Source organism: Simochromis diagramma, unplaced genomic scaffold (genome assembly GCF_900408965.1).
Source record: "Simochromis diagramma unplaced genomic scaffold, fSimDia1.1 OVJJ01000159.1, whole genome shotgun sequence".
Classification (NCBI taxonomy): Eukaryota; Metazoa; Chordata; class Actinopteri; order Cichliformes; family Cichlidae; genus Simochromis; species Simochromis diagramma.
Genome location: NW_024387197.1, coordinates 1,717,005 through 1,736,847, shown reverse-complemented (window position 1 = coordinate 1,736,847; position 19,843 = coordinate 1,717,005). Strand labels below are relative to the sequence as shown.

Sequence of the window (19,843 nt, the reverse complement as noted above, 5' to 3'; positions counted from 1 at the left end):
CCACACTGAGTCCCTGGTGATTGCCACGTGGCACAGACACAGAACAGAGATTTTGGTTCATCACCTAAACTTTTCTCTGCTCTTTTGTGTGCAAAAAAACCACTACCTACAAAAAGAGAGTTATTCCTTCATAATGTTGCAAGGTGCTTCCTCATACAGGATGGTCTGATTTTGAGCTTTTCTCCTAATAATGTAAGGTCTTTACCTTTACAGTATAAGGTAAAGTGACTGTTGTCGTGAACTGAGGTTATATGGCTATATCCATACTCAGGATGACAAAATGCAGCAATATTGTTGGGACTCATATAAACGAGCTTGCAACTGCTGCGTACATAATGAGGAAATTATGTAAATATGTAAGGTTTTGACACTACTTGATGAAGACAAATAAATAGAATTAATGTCACTGTAACATAATTTCACATTTCTGTGAAAGATTTTGGAAAACTTTGAGACAATATACCCAGTTGTAGAAGGTCACTTCGTAAGTAGTTTCATCATTTTCTGTTTTTTGTGTTTGTGTCAAGAACACACAAACACATAAGAATAAAACATAAAAAAAATAAAAACCTGTAAACTCATCCAGTTCATTACCCTGCTACAAAATAGATGCAGAGGACTGCCAAAGTCACAAGGTGACATCTAAGTGCTTTCTATCCAACAATCACACTCCAAGTAAAGCATTAAAGCAATTTGGGATTCAGCATCTAGCTCAAAGATACTTTGGCACGCAGACTGAAGCAGCCAGGGTTCGAACCACCAACCTTCCAATTAGAGGATGGCATGCTCCACAATAAAGCCACTGCAATGCTCAAGTGACACAGCTGGAAACTCATAAGAATATGTGTATATCTGACTATCTAACAGTCTGCCTTCTAGTCTGACAGCAAATGTATTTTTCTGATGTGACACATTTTGCACATTATGATAGAGAGGAAGAAAAAGAGCAGTGTTAAAACAGGCAGACTAAATCTGCAGCGCATTAAATGTGAGAAATCTGTTCTGCATATGACGAGGAAAACAGAGAGCAATCAAACACATGCCTTCCATTGCCATCAACAAGTGCCTGGTAAATTAGCTTTGTACTGTCTGAACACAGCAAAAAGACAGATGTCCTTACACGTGAAATCACTTTTTTTTTGTGAAAGCAAACTCCCCTGCACGTGAGAGGCCCTGTTTACACCAATCTCAGAGAGCGCGCCTAATTTATAACTCTACAGAGGCTAAACATCCTCCTGAGATCCTCTGTGAGAATGTGATGCCTCAGGGCGAAAACCTTTACGTCACTGCAGAAACATCTACCAGCTGTGTGAGCAAAATAATGAAATGGTCCAAATCATTTTGAGGCTGTGACACAAAGGGCAGCCACGAATTAATCCATAGCACAAACATGCCAAAGGGGTAACAAGGAAGCAATTTATGGCGCTGAACCACGACATGGATGGAGGTTTAAAGGGAAGGAAAGTGGGAGATTTGACCTCAAGGGCTCAGAGGAGGAAAAAAATGACTAAAGAGAGGAAAATGGGAGCTCAGAACTCTGCTTGTGGTGATTTCATGGGTGCTTGTAATCTTCTTAGTAGAAAGACAGCAGCAGAGAAAGAGTGTGAGAGGGCTAAAACTGGTGTAGAAGAGAAAAATAGAAATACAGAAAAGAGCTTTGGTTGTATTAATCTCCAAATTCTGAATTCATCCCTGCTTGTTCTAGCATGAGCCCGAGAAGATATGTCAGAAGAACAGAGACTATCTGAGCAAGGTAGCATTTGCCTTAGAGGCATCTTATCATCAAAATCTGTTTCCATCACAGTCGTCACAGAAAACTCCACTATATATGAACTGCACTCATTCATCATTAATGCCTCACTGTCAAAACTGAAAAGTGGAGAAAATCACAATACACAGTGGTGTGGTGATTAGCAATGTTGTCCACACAGCATGAAAGTCCTGGGTTTGACTCTAGTACCTTCTAGATTTGAAGGTCCAGAAAGTCCTGGGCTCTCTCTGGGTACTCTTTCCTCTCGCAGTCCTCCCAAAGACATGCAGTTAGTGGGGTTAAGTAAACAGTTGATTCTAGATTGTCCATAGCTGTAAATGTGAGTGTGAATGCTTGTCAATAGACTGCAATAGACTAGCTGTTCCATAAAAGCCAGATGGGATTGGCTCCAACTCCCGGACAACCTTGAATTCAATAAGCAGAAGGGAATCTTTCACTTATCGGATTTAGATGTATGGATTCTATTTTATTTATTGACATCTCAAGTCAGGAATCATAGGTCAGAAAATAAAAAAAAGATCGTTAGCATTTTCTATGTTACCTATAGTAATGATATTAAACTTCTATAAAAAGGGGTATAGTAAAGGTCTATTTATGTCCCTACATGGACAGTTTAACTAAATATGTCCCCTAGAACTAACTATACTTGTATCTGCACAAGAAGTCCACTTAGTTGTCCATCCATCAATTCTCTTCTACTTATCTTTATCAGTGTCACGGGGGAGGACCTTGTATTTGCCTCTTAAATATTTTGGTATACAGAGGAGTTCATGGTCGACTCTATGACTGCCAGGTGATCAGTGGATGCAGCTGTAGAAGAAGCCACCACCATGCTTGGCAGTTGGCATGAAGTATTTGTGTTGATATGCTATGTTTCTCCACACGTACTGCTGTGCATTGTGGTCAAACTTCCAACTTTGCTCCTCGGGAACTTTTCTCTCGAAGTCTTCTCGTTTGCTCAGAGTACCCTTCCAAGCAAACCATACTTGTTCAGTGTTGTTTTCTAATCATACTTACATTACCTTCAACATTTAACATGCTGACTGGGGATTGTAGAGTCTGAGATGTAGCTCTAGAGTCGTTTGCAATTTGTCTCGTCATTGTACACGCTGACCTTGGGGTGACGTTGCTGGGACACCCACTTCTGGGAAGATTATGGCATGCTACACACCAGAAAACTGCTAAAACTGCTTCTTTTATAGAGGTGCTCACACTTGTTAATGATCAATTCATCAAATGTATTTGATTAGCAGGACCTGGCTAATTACAATACTAATCCCTGTGGACGCAGTAAAGGTGTGCTTGGTTTTTCACAGGACGGCAGAGATTCATCTGAAAACGTTTTCAGATGACGGTAGTGTGAAACAAAAATGCATCAAGCACCAGCCGTTGCTTACAAACCTTGATGCGGATATGAAAAAATAGACGAAGATTTTATATGGACTTTTAATTTAATAATTGATTTAATATTTTAATGAGAAGTGGTGCTCATCTGTGTGTTCTGTCATAAAGTTCCCTTCAAAATCATCATTATAATTTGTTGTCTGTCCTGTTTCAATAGCTAGCAATGATTTTCTAGCACATTTATACCATAATTGACTAACATGACAACAGTGAATCCTATTTCTGAGTGCCTCCTGCCCCTTTGTGCAGCAGATCACTTAACACGTCTCCATAAAATCAAACAACTCAGAATATTCCTGTTTCAGTGGCTGATCTTCTCATTTTTTTACCTGCTGTTTTCCATCCCTCTCTGAATGCTGACATGAAAAAAATAGGCTGACAAATCTGATTGCATCACTGTTATTCTAACTTGAATAAATGAAGCAGCCCTCAATGGTCAACGCCAAGAATCACATTTCATAAACCCTGAAACTCACTGATGTTGAAACTGGTTTTAAATGGAATGAAATGCATTCGCAGGTCAGGCCTCAAAAAGCCTCTGCAGTCACATCTGCATAAACTGAAGTGCAGCAGGCTTCCTCAAAGCCAGAGAGGAATACATAAACACGAGGGAGATGCCACTGTAAATATTTCTGGAGATGCAGACTGAGCACAGGCTGTGCCTCTGTGTTGTTTACTGTCCAGCTGTCTGAAACACAATGCTAAATATATGTTTGCTGTAATCCATCTATACCTCAGAGAACAAATTTGTGGAATGAGATGCGTTTTTCCGCTAGTCTTAAAAAAGTCACAATGAAAACAACACTTTTTTTTTTCTATGAGAAGATAAAAAAGAAAGAAAAAAAACAGACACACACACACACAACAATCTGCGTAGGGATTGCAAAGTTCACCAAAATGTGCATGCAAGGATTCACATTTCACCTCCACGTTTGCTTAATGGCATGTGGTAACTTTTACAGAAAGGTAGGCAGAGTCTATGGCCCTCCCAGAGCTCCATAAAATAAAAAATAAACAAATAAAAATTAAGTAAAATTAAATTAAATGTAAATAAAGTTTCCTTTAGTTTTAAATAACACAAAATGGACCAGATTGAAATGTCCCACCCTGTCACCCTTATATCGATTGAGGATGTTTCAGTTTGAACTGGTTTTAAACACTTTATATTCTGTTTAATCTACAATAAAGTATCATATTCTATAAAATTATGGGTTTCTAGTGGCTGAGGACCAGACCAGCTTTTAATCTGCTCCACAAGTCCTATATCTTTATTTAAAATGGTTAATAAACATATTTTTAAGCTTGTATTAGCAAAGCAGCTCCTTAAACTTTGCACATTGGTCAACCGGACTGATTAACCAAGACGTTAATCTGAAAGTGTTAGTGGAGCCTGTACTTAGTCAAATTATCTGTTTTATTAAAAAAAAAGACACGGCAGGGTTCCATCTCCCCATCATTAAAGATTTCATTGCTAGCATGCTAAACAAGTTATTAACAGTTATTAAAAGCAAGAGAAAGCACTCTTATAGCGATAAATGAGACAGCTTGTTTACTTTCTAAATAAAGCTAGCTCTGTTTTCATACTAGGTGCAGCTCATAACTGATATCAGTAGAGTAAAAGTGGGGCCAGCAGCAGCTTGTCTAGCACGCTAGTCTCCCATCAAAGATCAGAGGTTTATCTGCAGTGTGCTTCCCCAAACAACCGATTGCTCTGCTTGACAAGCTTCAGACATTGTTAATGGGAAATGGACACACCCGTGACAGTGTTTACCCCATATGGATTTCATTATAAAGCTAAATTAATTCTGCTTCCAGAGACAATAGGCAACTGCAGCCACAAGATGGCAGTGATGTAAAGGATGGATGCAAGCAGGAAAACTTTATGAGAGAGCTCTGTTTGAGATAAAACAAGAAAGAACACTTTACTTTAGTATGTTTTAATTGATATCTATTTTTAGATTTCACTAGACAAGTACTGCTTGCTTTGCTTGCCCTGACGTAATGCCACTGACTTAGCTTGCTATCTTGGTATACACGGCTAGAGACATTGCAATAAACTTACTATCACTTGAAAAGGCAGCTGTGCTCCTACATCCAGCCCACATCCCCACATCCCCAGCGACATGCCGTCATAGCTGCCATTCAACACCAGAATGCCCCTACACTGGTGAGTCACCAGATAATAAAGCTGGGCCCTGGCTGTGTGGCAGAGTGGGGCTCCCAGCTGGCTGTGTTTTACACGCTGAGGCCCATGTGATTCCTCTTAGTGAGTGGAAAAGCTGAGTCTGATTTTTTTTTTTTTTTTTTTTTTTTTAATGTGACTTGAGACATGTAGAGCTCTACAGCTGGGCTCTCTGAACAATCACAACCTTGACATTTAGTCTTGTAAACTTAAGGCAGTCGTTTAGATGGATCTGCTCCTGTAATGCAACTTTACAAATTAAAGTGTTTTTACAGTGAGCATGTGATTAAAAAAGCATTTTCTGCCTCTAGAGGGAGCTACGTAAAGTCTGATAAAAGTTCTAAAGCTATTGCACTTAAGTCAGAATCCGCTGGAGCAGAATTTGAAAAGACACAAAGTTATTTGAGGTCTGAAAAAAATGTGTTGTGGAGTTCAAGTAAGCTTAGCAGATCTCTGAAGCCTGAAGAAAGCTGAATATTCTTCTGCCTAAAGCTTTGTTGCTTTTTTTTTTTTTCCAGTGGTCGTTCACAGTATTGAAAGCTCGTTCCACAAATACCACTAGATAAAAGAGACTTTTTGGCCCATATTAACATGATACTATCACACAGTTGCAGATTTAACGGCCACACATCCATGATATAAATCTTGAGTTCTACCAAATCCCAAAGGTGCTCTACTGGATTGACATTTGGTATTTGGTGCCTGTGGCCATTTGAGAACAATGAACCCATTGTCATTTTCAAGAAGCATGCTTGAGAGGATTTGAGCTTCACAACATGGTGCATTATCATGGTGGAAGTAGCCTTCAGAAGAGGGTACACTGTAGTCATAAAGGAATGGACGTGGTCACCAACAATACTCAGGTAGGCTGTGGTGTTTAAATGATGCTTTGTTGGTACTAAGGAGTCCAAAGTGTGCCAGTGATTTCCGTTGCTATAGCACATGTGCATTCAGAGATGCTCTTCTGCATACCACGGTTGTAATGACTGACTAGTTATTGGAGTCAGTGTTGACTTCTTATCAGCTTGAAGCAGTCAGGCGTCTAACCTTACATTAACAAGGCATTTTCACTGCCATTCACTGGATATTTTCTCTGGATATTTTGGGGCTCTCTGGTCGTGTGGAAAAATCCCAGTAGATCAGCAACTTCTGGAATACTTAGACATGCCACGTTCAGAGTCCATTAAATCACCTTTTTTCCTTACTTTGCTGCTCAGTTTGAACTTCAGAAGTTTGCCCTGACCATGTCTACATGCCTAAATACATTGAGTTGCTGCCATATGATTGGCCTATTAGACATCAGCATTAACAACAATTTAACAGGTGTATCTAATAATGTAATAATGGGGCTGGTGAGTGTAATTTCCCAAAAAACATTGCCACACCTCTGTTTGACATAACAACAGTCATAGTAACTTTAACAAAGTCTGTAGTGAGAAGGAGCACATATGACAAGCTCACAGACTCAGAAAGTATTTTTTTTATCAACACCACTAAATCCTTCTATTTGTTTTTGGGAAAGAAACAAGGAAAACTGGACTGAACAGGTCAGTAAGACAGAAGCAGAGTTAGTTCTGGTTTGCAGTTTGCTCATAACATTGGAATGCACTGTTATGAGGCCTGCACGGTGAGCAGAAAGATAACATTCTGCTTGTGGAGGCAATTAGCTCTGAGCCCATTAGCAGGCCCAAAAGCAATCCTCAGCTGGGCTTTTAAAGGTTCCAGTCAAACTGCTATGAAAGTTTTAAGTCTGACACCTAACAAATACCAGTGAACTTTCCCCAACGCGCTTTCAATGCAGGCTATTCAGAAAGGACTATTAATAGGACAGATAGTGGTTGAGAGCTGCTGGCTTTTAGTCCACAGCAGCTGTTTTTCAACCAAATTTATTTTTTTAGAGGTGAGTTTGACGTACAGCAGCTCCATATGTTATACTGCTAGTGCTATTCTATTATGGAAGAGCTTTATTAATTGGTAAAGCTGTGATATTCTGAAAGAAATAACACAGGATCTCAGATTGAGGTTGACCTATTTGTTTGGACAAGAACAAATGTTGGATCCAGTATTTTTTGTACACTTTAAAAAGGCTTCTAAGGCTTAAATGGTGTTCATCACAAGATAACAACAAACACAGCAGATCCTAGCTAACAAACACATGAAATACAAAAGTTGGATAGAACTATTGGGCCTTGTAAGTTTACCTCCACATGGTTGGGCAGAGTGTTGAGAAATTTAAATCCCGGGATCCTCTTGTCGCTGCACACCACTCCTACATCTTCGCTGTGCTTGCAGTCTGAAATGCCGATCCCGTTGGACTGACACTGTGCCAAAGTCTTTTCTTTGCCAGTACAGTGGACATTGTCGAACCAGATGGGTCCTGATGAGACAAAATAGATATTAATCCTTGCTTCTGTGGGAAGGAATTTTATTTTCAAATAACAAATATTTTTTTATCATTTGTTATACAGTCTTTAATTACTATAGTAGTACATAACTGAAAAAATAATGCCAACAAGGTTATATCAATAACATGTTCATCCAGACATGCCATCTATATTGTGAATATATGTTAAATATGTTGAATATATGTTAAATATGTTTCCACGCTGATGAGAAGAAAAATCCTGCAGTACCTTCTCCTTTCCCATATTTAGAAGATGGCAACCATGAGACAGCTTCCACGTAGCCCAGCTCCCTGCACACCACCTGGGCAGCATGGATGTTGAAGTCATCATCACAGACGGTGCCCCACTGGTTGTTGTAGAAAACCTCTACTCGGCCCTCATTGTGTTTCCTCTTTTGCCCTGCAAGTCGGAGCTGAATCCTGGGCGTGTCTGGATCCAGCTGCGGGGCCGTGTACTCTTCCTGTTCTGGGTATGGGTAGCCTGGGGGGTAGCCGAGGTGCTCATACTGTGCAACTGACAGCTTTAATAGCACCAATAGAACAGCAGTGCGAGCATATAGGTTCTGGATGACCCGCATTTTGGTTGGAGCTAATGAAAAGCCAAAAAGAGAAGAAAAAATTGCAATGATATTTGTAGTCCTTTTACAGTCTGAGAACCACAAAGGTCCACAGAGAAACCTTTTGTGAACCAACTAACAAACAATGATGCTGCACTGCATTATGGGAATTAGGGACTACTAGGGACTAAATGTCAGGCTGTTAATCACAGACCTGCCTCTTCAAACAGCCTCCCTAAACCCGCACTTCAATATTTTTATGCTGAAAGTAGATTAAATAGCTGTGTGACGTTAAAGGGGTCTCTCATTATGACAACCCCAAAAAAAATAATCACAAAACTCTGCACTTCTCTTCAGTACCGTGAAGCCTTTAAACAGGTTTCCACTCTTGTTTCTGTTAAGAGATTTACTGTTTGGTTATACTCTCATAGATTTCATCAGGCCCGTAAGCAGGAGTAAAATATTTAGTTCACGAGGCGGTGGAGACTAAATACAGAGCTAAAAGGTGCGCAAATACTGGACTTATCTCAAAATACAATCTAGTGTTGGTTCAGCTCTGTTAGCAGTTTAAGAAAAGGAAAAAAGGAAAAGGAAAAAAAGTGCATTTATATATAAGCTCGTTATAAGCTCATGGTACTGTATGTTGACTTTATTTTTTCTCAATCATAATGACATCTGCATTAAAACGTTTAAAAAAAAATAAGTGACTAAAACTGACTTCTTTTATTTCTATCTGACTTACTGGACTTATATTGAGTAAAACATTTCTCGTGATCGCCCACTAGTTTTCTGTGAGTGAAGAAAAGCTGGCCTCCAGGGAAAATCCTGTCCTTTTGTTGGAAAAAACATCTGTTAGAAAACATATGATCCATCAACTGTGCAGGCCTTCAACTCTCCTCACTGTAACGTGGCAGCAGTTACACAAGCTAGAATCAACACACATCACACATGAACAGATGGAATGGAGCCCACAGACTTGGCGTCTGCTTTCAATGTGTGAGTCTAAACCGCTGTGATGACAAAAAAAAAATCGTGGTCAGTGTGCACGGACACGGTAAAGTTCAGGTAAGGCGAGACACATAAGAACACAGCAGGCTCCCCCCCCCCCCCCCCCCCCAGCTGATCATTTGCCCACTTCTTCTTCTATTTCAACCTCCAGAAACAAGCCCTAGCTGTTTATTTCTGAGTGAAGCTGCAGGCACTCTGCGGCTTCTAATCAAACGGACCAATAGATCCGAAATTTTCTTGCTCGCTTTTGTTAAAACAAAATGTCAAGAACTTCAGTGAAGTGGACACCCTGATATCTGAAACCTTTTTTATATCCTCTTCTGCAGATAGGTGTATGAGTCTAGTCTGCTGTTAGAGGAGAACTGTGCATTGGCTGCAAAGGTCAAAATGTCAGTTTATAAGAATGTCAGCCAGTCTTCTCATGCTCTTTGCTAAACCGCTGAGGAGTGCTTCCCTGCAAGTAGAGACTCTGGAACTCAGCAGTGGATTTTTAGCATGAATTTTTCTTCAAATTAACATGTTAGACACATATGTTCACTCCAATTTCAGATGCATCTTCATCACCAGGAAGGAGTCTTGTAAAGTTTTTAGAGGCTGTGGTGACAACTTGAATTCCGGAAAACTAACTCACTTTTTTACCTATATTACATAAAGTTCCAATGTGATGCTCAAAGTCACACAATAGTAATGGCTTCAGTAATAATATTTCAGTACTTTGAGACCTCGAAAACGACTCTTAATTCACTGAATTTAGGGCGTAAAGAAAACTTTCAAGGCAAGCTTCCTGTCTCAGTAACAATGGCTAGTTACATTCTTGAAGTGAGCTGCAAGCTCTGGCTGAACTTACTTTTCTTCTCTCCGTTGAAGACCGTCCCTCCTGAAGTTGCAGCAACAGGCAACAGCACGGTGCGTAAAAACCAAGCCTGAAGTCAGCTGTTTTTCTTCTTCTGCCGCTGCTGCTGCAGCTCTCTAACTTTCACTCCCTCCAATGCAAAAATGAGCCGGCCTCAATAGTGGTACCGCCCACTGACGCCCACCTTTACCATGAGATCAGCAAAGATGGACCGGGACGTGAAAAACTGCACATCCGACTAGCACTGACAGAGAGCTCACAGTGGATGAGAGCGTGTGGAAAACTGTTTTCAATTATGGTGGAGGGGGGGGCATGAAAGAAAGCATAAAGTGGCTGCACAGCTCAGTGTACAGTGTAGAGACGTGTGATCCCAACCAGTGTGTCTGTGTGGGGGTAGGCGTTGCTTGTATGGGACAACACATCACAATAACTGAAATTTAAATATATAAAAAAAAACAGCTTTCATGTTTGACATCAATCAAGCAAAGGACAAATCTACTGTATTTTATTTGAATCATATTTTTCCAGCTTAAAGTATTCTATACTCAGGAGGTTAGGACCTCCAGGACCTTCTGCTTCTGGCTGCTTCCCAATCCACTGCAGGCAGTCAGTCCACCTGGTGGGCAAGACTGGAGGATGAGGCCTCAGAGTATAAATGAACATACTTCTCAGAACACACTTCTATATTGTGAATACTTTCTGATTGCTCCTGGGATGTTTTATAATAAGTTGGATGCTGGATGTCTGATTTCCATGAGCTACAAGCCATAATCACCAAACTGAAACAAAAATAGTTTTACTCTGGGACAGCTGGAGAGGCCTTTAACCCATCAGGATGACAAGAATTTGATTCTTCTTGCAAAGAGTAAGAGGATGCAAGATTTCCGATTTCCTGGAGGATGAATGAACTGATACCACTGAACGTAGGCCACCCACACCTGACCTAATACAGTAGAACGCCGCTGTCAGGTGTCAGGCATGCACACAAACACACTACTGTGTAGCATTTTGAGTTGCTGAAAGTTTGGTAAAATGAAAGTTTGGTAAAATGGACTATCCTGCTACATCATTTTCTGATTTTCTTTGAATTCAGTCCTCTGTGGATTGATCATTTTAAATCCAATTAAAAATGTTTGTTTCATTCCTAACACATTACCCAGTCTACATTAGCACAGATCACGTTTTGTCTGTAGCTACCTTTTATGGGGTGGCTGCAGCTCAGGAGCTAGAGCAGGTCACCTACGTATCGGAAGGTTGGTGGTTCGATCCCTGGCTCCTCCAGTCTGCATGTCAAGTATCCTTGGGCAAGATACTAACCCCAAGTTGCTCTCTGATACATCCATCAGGGTGTGAATGTAGTTAGAAAGGACCAAGTATAGAGAAAGTGAATGTGGCATGTTGTATAGAGTGCTTTGAGTACTCTGGGATAGTAGAAAAGCACTCTATAAGAATAAGACCATTTACTTTTTCAAAGAGTTTGTTTGTCCAAATATGTCATCAAAGGCAACACATTCATTTTCACACGAATATACTTTGTCACATGTAGAACACACAAAATAAATGAAACATTATGTTTCTTCCTTTTTGTCACACAGTGGGCTTGCAAGTAGACCACAGATTAGAGCTTGTGTGCTACAGCCAACCAATCACACTGTACTGTGCTCCTCTCCCTGGTACTCCCTCTTGTTCTGTTCTGCTGAGCATAACATTGGTAGACATGAAAGTGTTAGTCCTAAAGAAGAACCTGATCACCGTCTGTTTCCAGGATTCTTTTCACACAACATAAACCAGAGTGCTCATTAGTGACTCTGCAGTGCTGCTTTGACAGCAAACAGAGGGAAAAAACCTCTATGTGAAATGTCCTGAAGTCTCTTAACTCATAAGACTTCTTTCAGATGAAAGACAAGGGACTCTAAGCTTTGTCTTACTCGTGTGACATGTCTAGCACTTGCCATGCCTTTGATAATTCAGGTTTCCTGCCATTTGTAGCTTTCAGTGTAAGATGTGTCACTTGATGATCATGTGTTCCACTGCTTTCACTCTCAGCCACTGATGCATTAGAGTAGACTGGCACATCAGGCAGTAACTGATCCTGATCAGTGTGACATGAACTGCATTTCCTCTTCTTTCGTTTTTGTGTTTGTGAGTTGTCATGGAGCTCGTGATAATCCTTGCCTGTCACAAATTTTGTCAAGGTGAACATATGATATCTGATGACCAGCAATTAATTTTTGCTCTCTGTCGGGGATGTGAGCCTGAGACCTTGACATCACACAGCATTTATGCAATCTATATGAGTCCAAGGGTAACATCCTGGCCTTTCTATTGATTCAACGATTGTTAGGGATGGGCAAGCAGAGCACACAACCTTTCTTTTTGATTGCAGCTTCTACATTTTATGACCACAAGAACAGTTAAGTGATACTTTTTTGCAGCTGTTTTGATTCTATTGCTAGAACTGTCTTTATCAACTCAGTTTTAACCAAACTGAAATTGAGCTGAAATATTTCATTTACGTTGTATCAAACATGAGAATAGGAGAGTCATCCCCACAGCCACTAAACAGGGGGTCGTCTGATTACATCACACAGAAAACAGGCAACCAGATTTAGACTGCACAAACCAGAGGGCAGGGTTTCATTTCTGAATTCATGCTGTGAACATCTTTGCTCTCAGCATGACTCTAATAACCTAGGCTCCAAATTTATTGTTTGCTAGGTATAGAAAATTTAATAAGTGGAGACAGATTCTTGAAGATTAGGCATTCTATCAAGGTAACAAATCATCTTGATGTCGCTGATAAGGAGGAAAAGGATGAAGCCCTCTGGAAAAGTGAGTACTGTCGTAAACAGAATACAACCAGGCTACCTCAGGCTGCCGAGAGCATGGGAGTCCCTTCAACAGCCTTTCTGGCAGTTGAGAAACCAAATTCCACATCTTGAGAGCATTAGATTACACAATACTTCTTATCCATAATGGACTTTGGTGTCATTTTGCCCCTGCTCAGGCTTCTCTGGCCTGTCACCTTCCTGCTGTCTGGCCCTTCTCCACCTAGTGATAGCTAAGTGTGACTTGCTAATGTCATGTGGGGTGTGACCTAATGACCCAGGTTTAGGCAAGTGTTAGGTGTGGAGGTTTTTTTTTAAACGCCTAAAAAGTTATTTGTTAAAATGTTTTCAACTTGTCACAAACAATGCTAGGTCAGGACACACAGGAATTACATTTGGTAAATGGCCTGTATTTGTATAGCGCTTTTACTAGTCCCCCCTAGGGACCCCAAAGCGCTTTACACACCCAGTCATCCACCCATTCACACACATTCACACACTGGTGGAGGCAAGCTAAAGTTGTAGCCACAGTTGCCCTGGGGCAGACTGACAGAAGCGAGGCTGCCATATCGTGCCATCGGCCCTTCTGGCCAACACCAGTAGGTGGTAGGTGAAGTGTCTTGCCCAAGGACACAACGACCGAGACTGTCCGAGCCGGGGCTCAGATTACAAGGTGAACTCCTAACTCTTTGAGCCACGATCGCCACATTTCTAGCCCTTTAGCATTGTTTTTAACATCCAGGGTAGACTTCAGTAAATGTCAATGTCTGAAATTTTACCATGAGACTGTGGGTAAACATGCTGGTCTCTGTGGCTGGATGCAAAATCAAAGTATCAAACAAATGGTGGAGACTGTGACAAAATGAAGACATTTGCCTTGTAACGTGACTTCGTGGAAGGGCGTGAGAGTCTCTGTTCTCTTCTGGTTGCTAATCTTATGATTGTGCCACCTCACCTAAATCCTTCTGTTGTGTAGGCAGTTAAAGCAACTTCCTTTGGGTTTCTCTCTACTTCTGTATTTTATACCTTTGATGAGCAAAGAAGAACTGGGAAAGCAAACTCTGGCCCTCGTTTGTGTTTACGCTCTGTTAACTTGTATGTTGGTTTGGACCACATTGCATTGTACTCTATAATTTATGGGAACAATAGCATACAGAGAGTCTGAAAAACGATATAAGCTCTATCTCTGTTTTAGTGTTTGCATGGGAGTAAACACACACACACACACACGATAAACCTTGTGGAACCTTAATGTTAAACCAAAAGTGTGAACTAAATCAAAAACAGTTTCTGTAGAAACCACAGGGTATGAGAGACAGACAGATTGTTTACCTTCATTATGGTTTTGGGGAAGACTGTAGCAGTTTCCATGGTTTCTATTGAAATCCATTAAGCAGATGGCCCCAAATCTGAAGGGAGGCATTTTGTCAGATCCATTCATGTGGACTTTAAATCATTTAGATGTTTCTCTGCAGCTGTTTGTTCCACATATATAAAATAGAACGATGAGGAATGAAAACATGATCTTCAAAATTGCTGAGAGGTTTTGCACCTCACAGCACAAATGAAAATCTAATCTAGAACAAAAGCATGTCGCTACCATTGGCATGGGAGAAAATAAAACACATTTAAATGGGTGATTCTGTTCTTGACATTAGTAAAGCACCATTGAGGGAAGATTCACTTCTAATCTCCACGTATTCATCAGCAAACAAAAAATTTCTCTGGTATCTTTTCCCTACAAAACATACACAACTATCACAAAAACATGAAAAAAGCCATAGAGCAACTGGAAAATCTCACATAGGGTATGCCCTACCCTCATGTGGCTGCATTAGCATGACACTATGGCTGTCACTAAAACTGTTGCTAGAGGACACATGGAGATCATCAAGGTTGTTATCAACATCGTCCAGGAACTATGAATATATGTGATATTTCATGTAAATCCATTCAATAGTTGTAGAAATATTTTAGTCTGAATCAAGGTAACTCAAAAAAATACATGACCTCCAGATTCATAGAACAAACTACCAATTCAATTTTTTTAAATTACATTTTTAGTGCCAATATTGTTTTGCATAACCTTGATGCTTCACACGTGTATAGTAGGTATATAGTACATTAATTACAACCAACTTAATATGAAATAAAACAGGTCAATGGTGGATTCAGGATCCCCATCAGTGCACAACAGCAACTGAATCCAGTCACCAGTTACACTACATTACCACAGCCTTCAATACCCTGAACTAGTGACCGCTTTACTACAGGATGGAAAAGCAGTGGTGAACTACAGAAGCAGTGTAAAAGAGGAAGGTGTCGCAGCTTTGATGACAAATACTTTTTATTCTTTGGGCAGAAAGGCAATCTTAAATATAATTTCGAATAAATATTTACAACTAAAAACCAACAGATAGTGCTCACACACTACAGGCAGCTGCTTCAACACTCAGGACAGAGATGTTTTGGCCACTTGTGACAGCTGAACTGATTTTGCAGTAATTCAGGGACCAGCTCTGAAGTTCCCCTTCATTCATTTTCTTCTTGAAGCAAAGGCTGTGAAATGAAGCAGATATAGATTTTTTTAATGAGAATGCTTTATTAAATTAAATTCCCTTATCTCCGCCACTATGTGTCAGCCACACTGATATTCTCACCGTGTAGGCCATATCCTCAGGCCTGGAGTCTGGTCTCTGCCATTCTCGGGTGGACAGAATCTTGAGGACAACCAGGCCAAAGGCTACGATCAAAACCCCTAATGAATTTCCCAACAAAGCCTCAGGTGGAAGGGCAGAGTATGGCTGAGTCATATTGATTCCTTTCCTGCGGAAAGACATTTAAAAGGGGAAAAGATTACATTTTTTTCCCCTTAACAGAATTAATCAAAAGAAATGCAGAAAATTTGCACTCACAGAACAAAGAAGAGTTTCTCGTTGATGCCAGAGATGCAGGCAGCGATGCTGAGCGTCAGTATGCTACCTCCCAACCACACATGCATGGGTTTCAGGCGTTTACGTAAAGATATGGGGGAGCAGGGAAGGAGGAAACCCGCCATACCCGCCACCCACTGCATCCACACAGACAGATAAATTACAGACACACAGGCACAGCAGGAAACAAATTGCTGTACAAATGTATGGCATTTGCCAAAAACATAAAACAACTCATGTCAAGTTGGGTACCTGCATTGCGAAAAGAGCTGTTGCTGCGATTCCGATCCAGCTGTGTATGGAGTAGAGGTTGGGTGTCTTTTGGGCGTTGTGGAAGTCAAACACAGCACAGAGCCCCACGATCGACAGCACCAGGGCGAGGAGCATCAGTGCCGCATGAAGGAGCTTCCACGGGAGTTTATTCTGACCCCAGGTCAGAGGGATGCGGTACAACACAGCTCCTGCAGTGAAGAGGCAAAACAACTGAAGATGGTCTGCTTAATTAAATGTGGTGGCCACATTAAATTGTGCTGTTGTTTAATAACAGCTAGTGCACCAGATGCATCAACACAGGGGAGGTTCAGGAAGTGATCGGTGTCATATTCTGTCTTGGCTCAAAACTTGGGTTCCTTATACCAAAGCTTTAAAGACCTGGTCACAAAACGAAAAAACCCCATTTAAGGCTGCCTCCAAAAGTGAGTCAATCCCCACAGGCTCCAGTTGACTCCAGTAGAATTTCTCTGATGTGGACAGTAAAATTCTACATTATTATTGCTCTGTCACTAATTAGCAGGTGTCCTGTGTGATTCACCTGTACATGCTGTGGATATAGCAACCAAGCTTACCTGCATTAAGTGATAGTTAAGCACGCCACGTGTCATGAGTGCAACTTACGCTCACGAGGTGAAAGTGATGCCAACCACATTACCACAGCTCTTAACTGAGGATTCATGACTATTGTTTTTGTCACTTCTGCTTTCCCTACACTGTTAAACCTCTTTTTTAATTTCATTGTCACAACTTTGATTTGATGACCTTCTTGCCAGGTTCCCAGAAGCTAATAAGTCTCTCTGAATTTTGTTCTTTACATTTAAAAAAAGGCAGGAACCTGCCAGAGGAGGTTTGGAACTCCTCAGTTACTGACTAAGCAGAGCTTTGGTGACTTTTATGGCCCTCAGAACTTGACAAGCCTGTCCTGTAACAGTTTTTTATTTTTGTTAAACAGACATGTGATAAGTGAAACAGCTATAAGACAAATGGCCACAGACTACAACAGGAAAAACAAGAAAGTCCTTATACTTAAAATGGCTGGGTGTGCTTAAATCCCACAGGCTCCATAGTTTACTGGTTAACACATTTGCCTAACATATCAGGGAAGAGATTCAAATCCTTGGTAGGGTTGCATCAGGAAAGACATTCAGTGTGAAATTAGTGCCAAATCAAACGTGATGTGGCAATACCTTGTGAATAAAGAAAAAAAAAAAAAAAAAAAACGCAAAAAAACCACAAAGGTACCCACAAAAGAAGTGAAATTTCAGGAACTTCCACAGTGGCTTCATTATCTCAGTGCCATTTGTAATGGGTGAGAAGTTTTTTTTTTTTGTTGTTGATAATGTTAATATATTTTTTTCAGGTTATCAAAAGAAAAAAAAATTGAAATTGCTTCTTACCCAAAGCCATTATAATATAGCGTATTACATCCAAGTAACAACTGACAAAAAAAAAGTACTACTGTTTACTGCAGCAGTGTAATGGAGCTGCAGACGTTACCTCATGTTACCTCGCTACTGAAATCATGCCTAAAATTATACACTACATCTATACCAAGCCTAGGATGTGTAATTACCCTGATACAGCCTGACTGCTTGGAGGAGGAAGAGAACTGAGAAACAGAAATGAAACTCATGAGCTTTATTTGGAAGGCCACCCACCGTTGCCATACACCACCACCAGACCCGTCACCATCAGGACGGGGTGCCAGTTGAACTGAAGCGACGAGCCGTCCCAAGCAAAACCGCCGCGCCACTTGCTGTTCCACAGGCACACGCACACCACGCAGGCCACACCCAGGCCAAAGCACAGCAGGTAGAATCCATAGAAGATCACGATGGGTCTCATCCTGAAGAGACCTGCAGGCTAAATTAGTAAAAAGAACTCAATGAGAAGACGAGAGATGGAAGGGCAGAGAACTGTTTCTGCATTCAGGTACTGCCCAGTTAGCTCTAATTTGGTTATTTGAAGACATAAATTTGTCTTTTTGATTTTCTTTTGAGCTTTGACTTGACTTTTTGATCTTTCTTGATTATTTAAAGATCAAAAAGACAATATTAAACCTGGGCTACTTTTGAGTAATCACCATTTACATGACTGCTAAACGACTTTGATTTCAGAAACACAAAGCTCTAAGTCGGCTACCTAGTAGTCTTCCGAAACACGCTTCAGTGCGGCAAGCCTTACCTGATCCACAGCTGCAGTGACACTGACAACACTTCCTACTCTACAGCCGTGAACATCATGTAGGAGTTATTTAACTGTCTCATGACTTCCCCCTGTCAATTTCTGAATGTCACTCACTTCGCGTTTCTGTGGTTCAGCCGAAGTCTCACTTCCACATGCAGCTGTATTGAGGGTACCGAGGGGGAAGCAGTCAGAGGTGGAGCAGCTGGGAGATGAAGGGCCACACTGCTGCATCTGCCACCTGTTTGAACAAGGCGGTTAGAGACAGATCAGATAGAGACGAGTGTGACACGCACAAAAAAGTCAGTGTCCTGTCATAAAGAAAGAAGAAAATGGTGAATTTATGGAGTAAAAGTAATTTTTTGGTGGTGTTAAGTGTCATAAAATGCCAATGGAGACAGGTAGCCGTTTTCTGGGGACACAAAATGAAGAGGATAAGCAGGTGACAAATTAAGAGGAAAAAAACAACATAAAGCAGTATCGAAGGACCTTAGGATTGTGGTTGGTTCTACAACTTACTGCAAGTCTTAATTTTCTTCAGGCATTCAGCGACCCCTCCTGCCCTGTGCGTGGGAGCCCTGCTATATGCTCAGGTACAAATGTTTCATCATAGGAGTAGCTCTGTATTAATATGTAGAGACCCTTGCCCCTGAGTACGACAAGTGGACGCTAAAAAAGGCCACCGGAAGCCTTGTAAATGTACAGTTCAAAGGCCTAGTTTTTCCTTCAAATTTTCACCTTTCAGTTCCTTATTTACCTCGTACAAGCTCTTGATAAATAAATTCCTGCTTGTCCGCCAACACGTTTTTGTGTATCCCGAATTAACGAGTATCTTTACCACATTCGTGAAAAGTCGTATTTATGCGACAGTACGTCTTGTCTGTTCTCTTTAAGCGAGGCGACGTTAAATAGCATATTTTCCAAACGAAGTCTTGTGTAAGAAGTTACGTATCCCCATTAGCATGCGCAGAGAGTTCGAAACTTGACGCGTTGAAGAAACATTTAGTTGTGTAGTTCAGTTAGCAAATAACTCGTGCCTAAGAAGACAATTCGGACGTAGGAGATTACGTCACCAGTAAACGCAACGTTTATTACAGGTGAATGGCTTTCACTTTAGGAAGAGATACTTACCTGATCCATTTCCGTATTTCTAGCGCATGGCCTTGTGGGAAATGTGGTTTCTTGGCTACCACCCCGTCACTCCTACCCTGTTCACTATCACCAAGTCATTACACAAAAATAATTCCAAGGACTGCGAAGTATTACATTGACCTTCTTCTTATTTTCTTCTTCTCGGACATACCAGTGTTAAAATAATATTTACAAAAATGTTTATTGATCTTGGTGAAACCCATGAGATAAAAAAAAACAAAAAAAACAAATGTGAACACTCACGTGTCTCTTTTGCTATCCTCATGGGGACATCCCATTGACATAATGCTTTCC

General features: G+C 40.8%; 2 protein-coding genes across 5 annotated transcripts in view; both read right to left on the bottom strand.

Annotated features, from left to right (window-relative positions):
• loxl2b (lysyl oxidase-like 2b) overlaps window positions 1-10,389 on the bottom strand; it is a 44,687-nt gene extending 34,298 nt beyond the window's left edge. The window contains exons 1-3 of the mRNA XM_040050124.1: window positions 10,174-10,389; window positions 7,991-8,350; window positions 7,559-7,734 (exon numbers count right to left, since the gene is read on the bottom strand). Coding sequence (XP_039906058.1) covers window positions 7,559-7,734; window positions 7,991-8,339 — 525 coding nt within the window. The 5' untranslated portion in view covers window positions 8,340-8,350; window positions 10,174-10,389. The remainder of the gene's footprint in view (window positions 1-7,558; window positions 7,735-7,990; window positions 8,351-10,173) is intronic.
• Window positions 10,390-15,057: 4,668 nt separating this feature from the next.
• Window positions 15,058-19,576, bottom strand: LOC120745373 (cytochrome b ascorbate-dependent protein 3). 4 transcript variants are annotated; one of them, XM_040050183.1, is made up of 7 exons: window positions 19,529-19,576; window positions 18,515-18,638; window positions 17,872-18,076; window positions 16,193-16,401; window positions 15,923-16,077; window positions 15,668-15,833; window positions 15,058-15,566 (listed from the first exon to the last, which is right to left on the bottom strand). In XM_040050183.1, exons 2-7 carry the CDS (start codon window positions 18,629-18,631, stop codon window positions 15,540-15,542), a joined length of 879 nt encoding a protein of 292 aa, XP_039906117.1. In that variant the 5' UTR covers window positions 18,632-18,638; window positions 19,529-19,576; the 3' UTR covers window positions 15,058-15,539. The 4 variants fall into 4 exon arrangements, with proteins under 4 accessions (XP_039906117.1, XP_039906119.1, XP_039906116.1 ...); XM_040050185.1 differs by lacking the exon at window positions 19,529-19,576 and adding an exon at window positions 19,155-19,517; XM_040050182.1 differs by lacking the exon at window positions 19,529-19,576 and adding an exon at window positions 18,917-19,032.
• Window positions 19,577-19,843: the final 267 nt, after the last annotated feature.

Coding starts and splice junctions, on each gene's coding strand:
- LOC120745373 (XM_040050183.1), bottom strand. CDS start 18,631: ATGCAGCAGTGTGGCCCTTCATCTCCCAGCTGCTCCACCTCTGACTGC. Junction 18,077..18,514: donor CTGAACCACAGAAACGCGAA/GTGAGTGACATT, acceptor TTACTAATTTAG/CCTGCAGGTCTCTTCAGGAT. Junction 16,078..16,192: donor CAGCTCTTTTCGCAATGCAG/GTACCCAACTTG, acceptor GTGTGGATGCAG/TGGGTGGCGGGTATGGCGGG.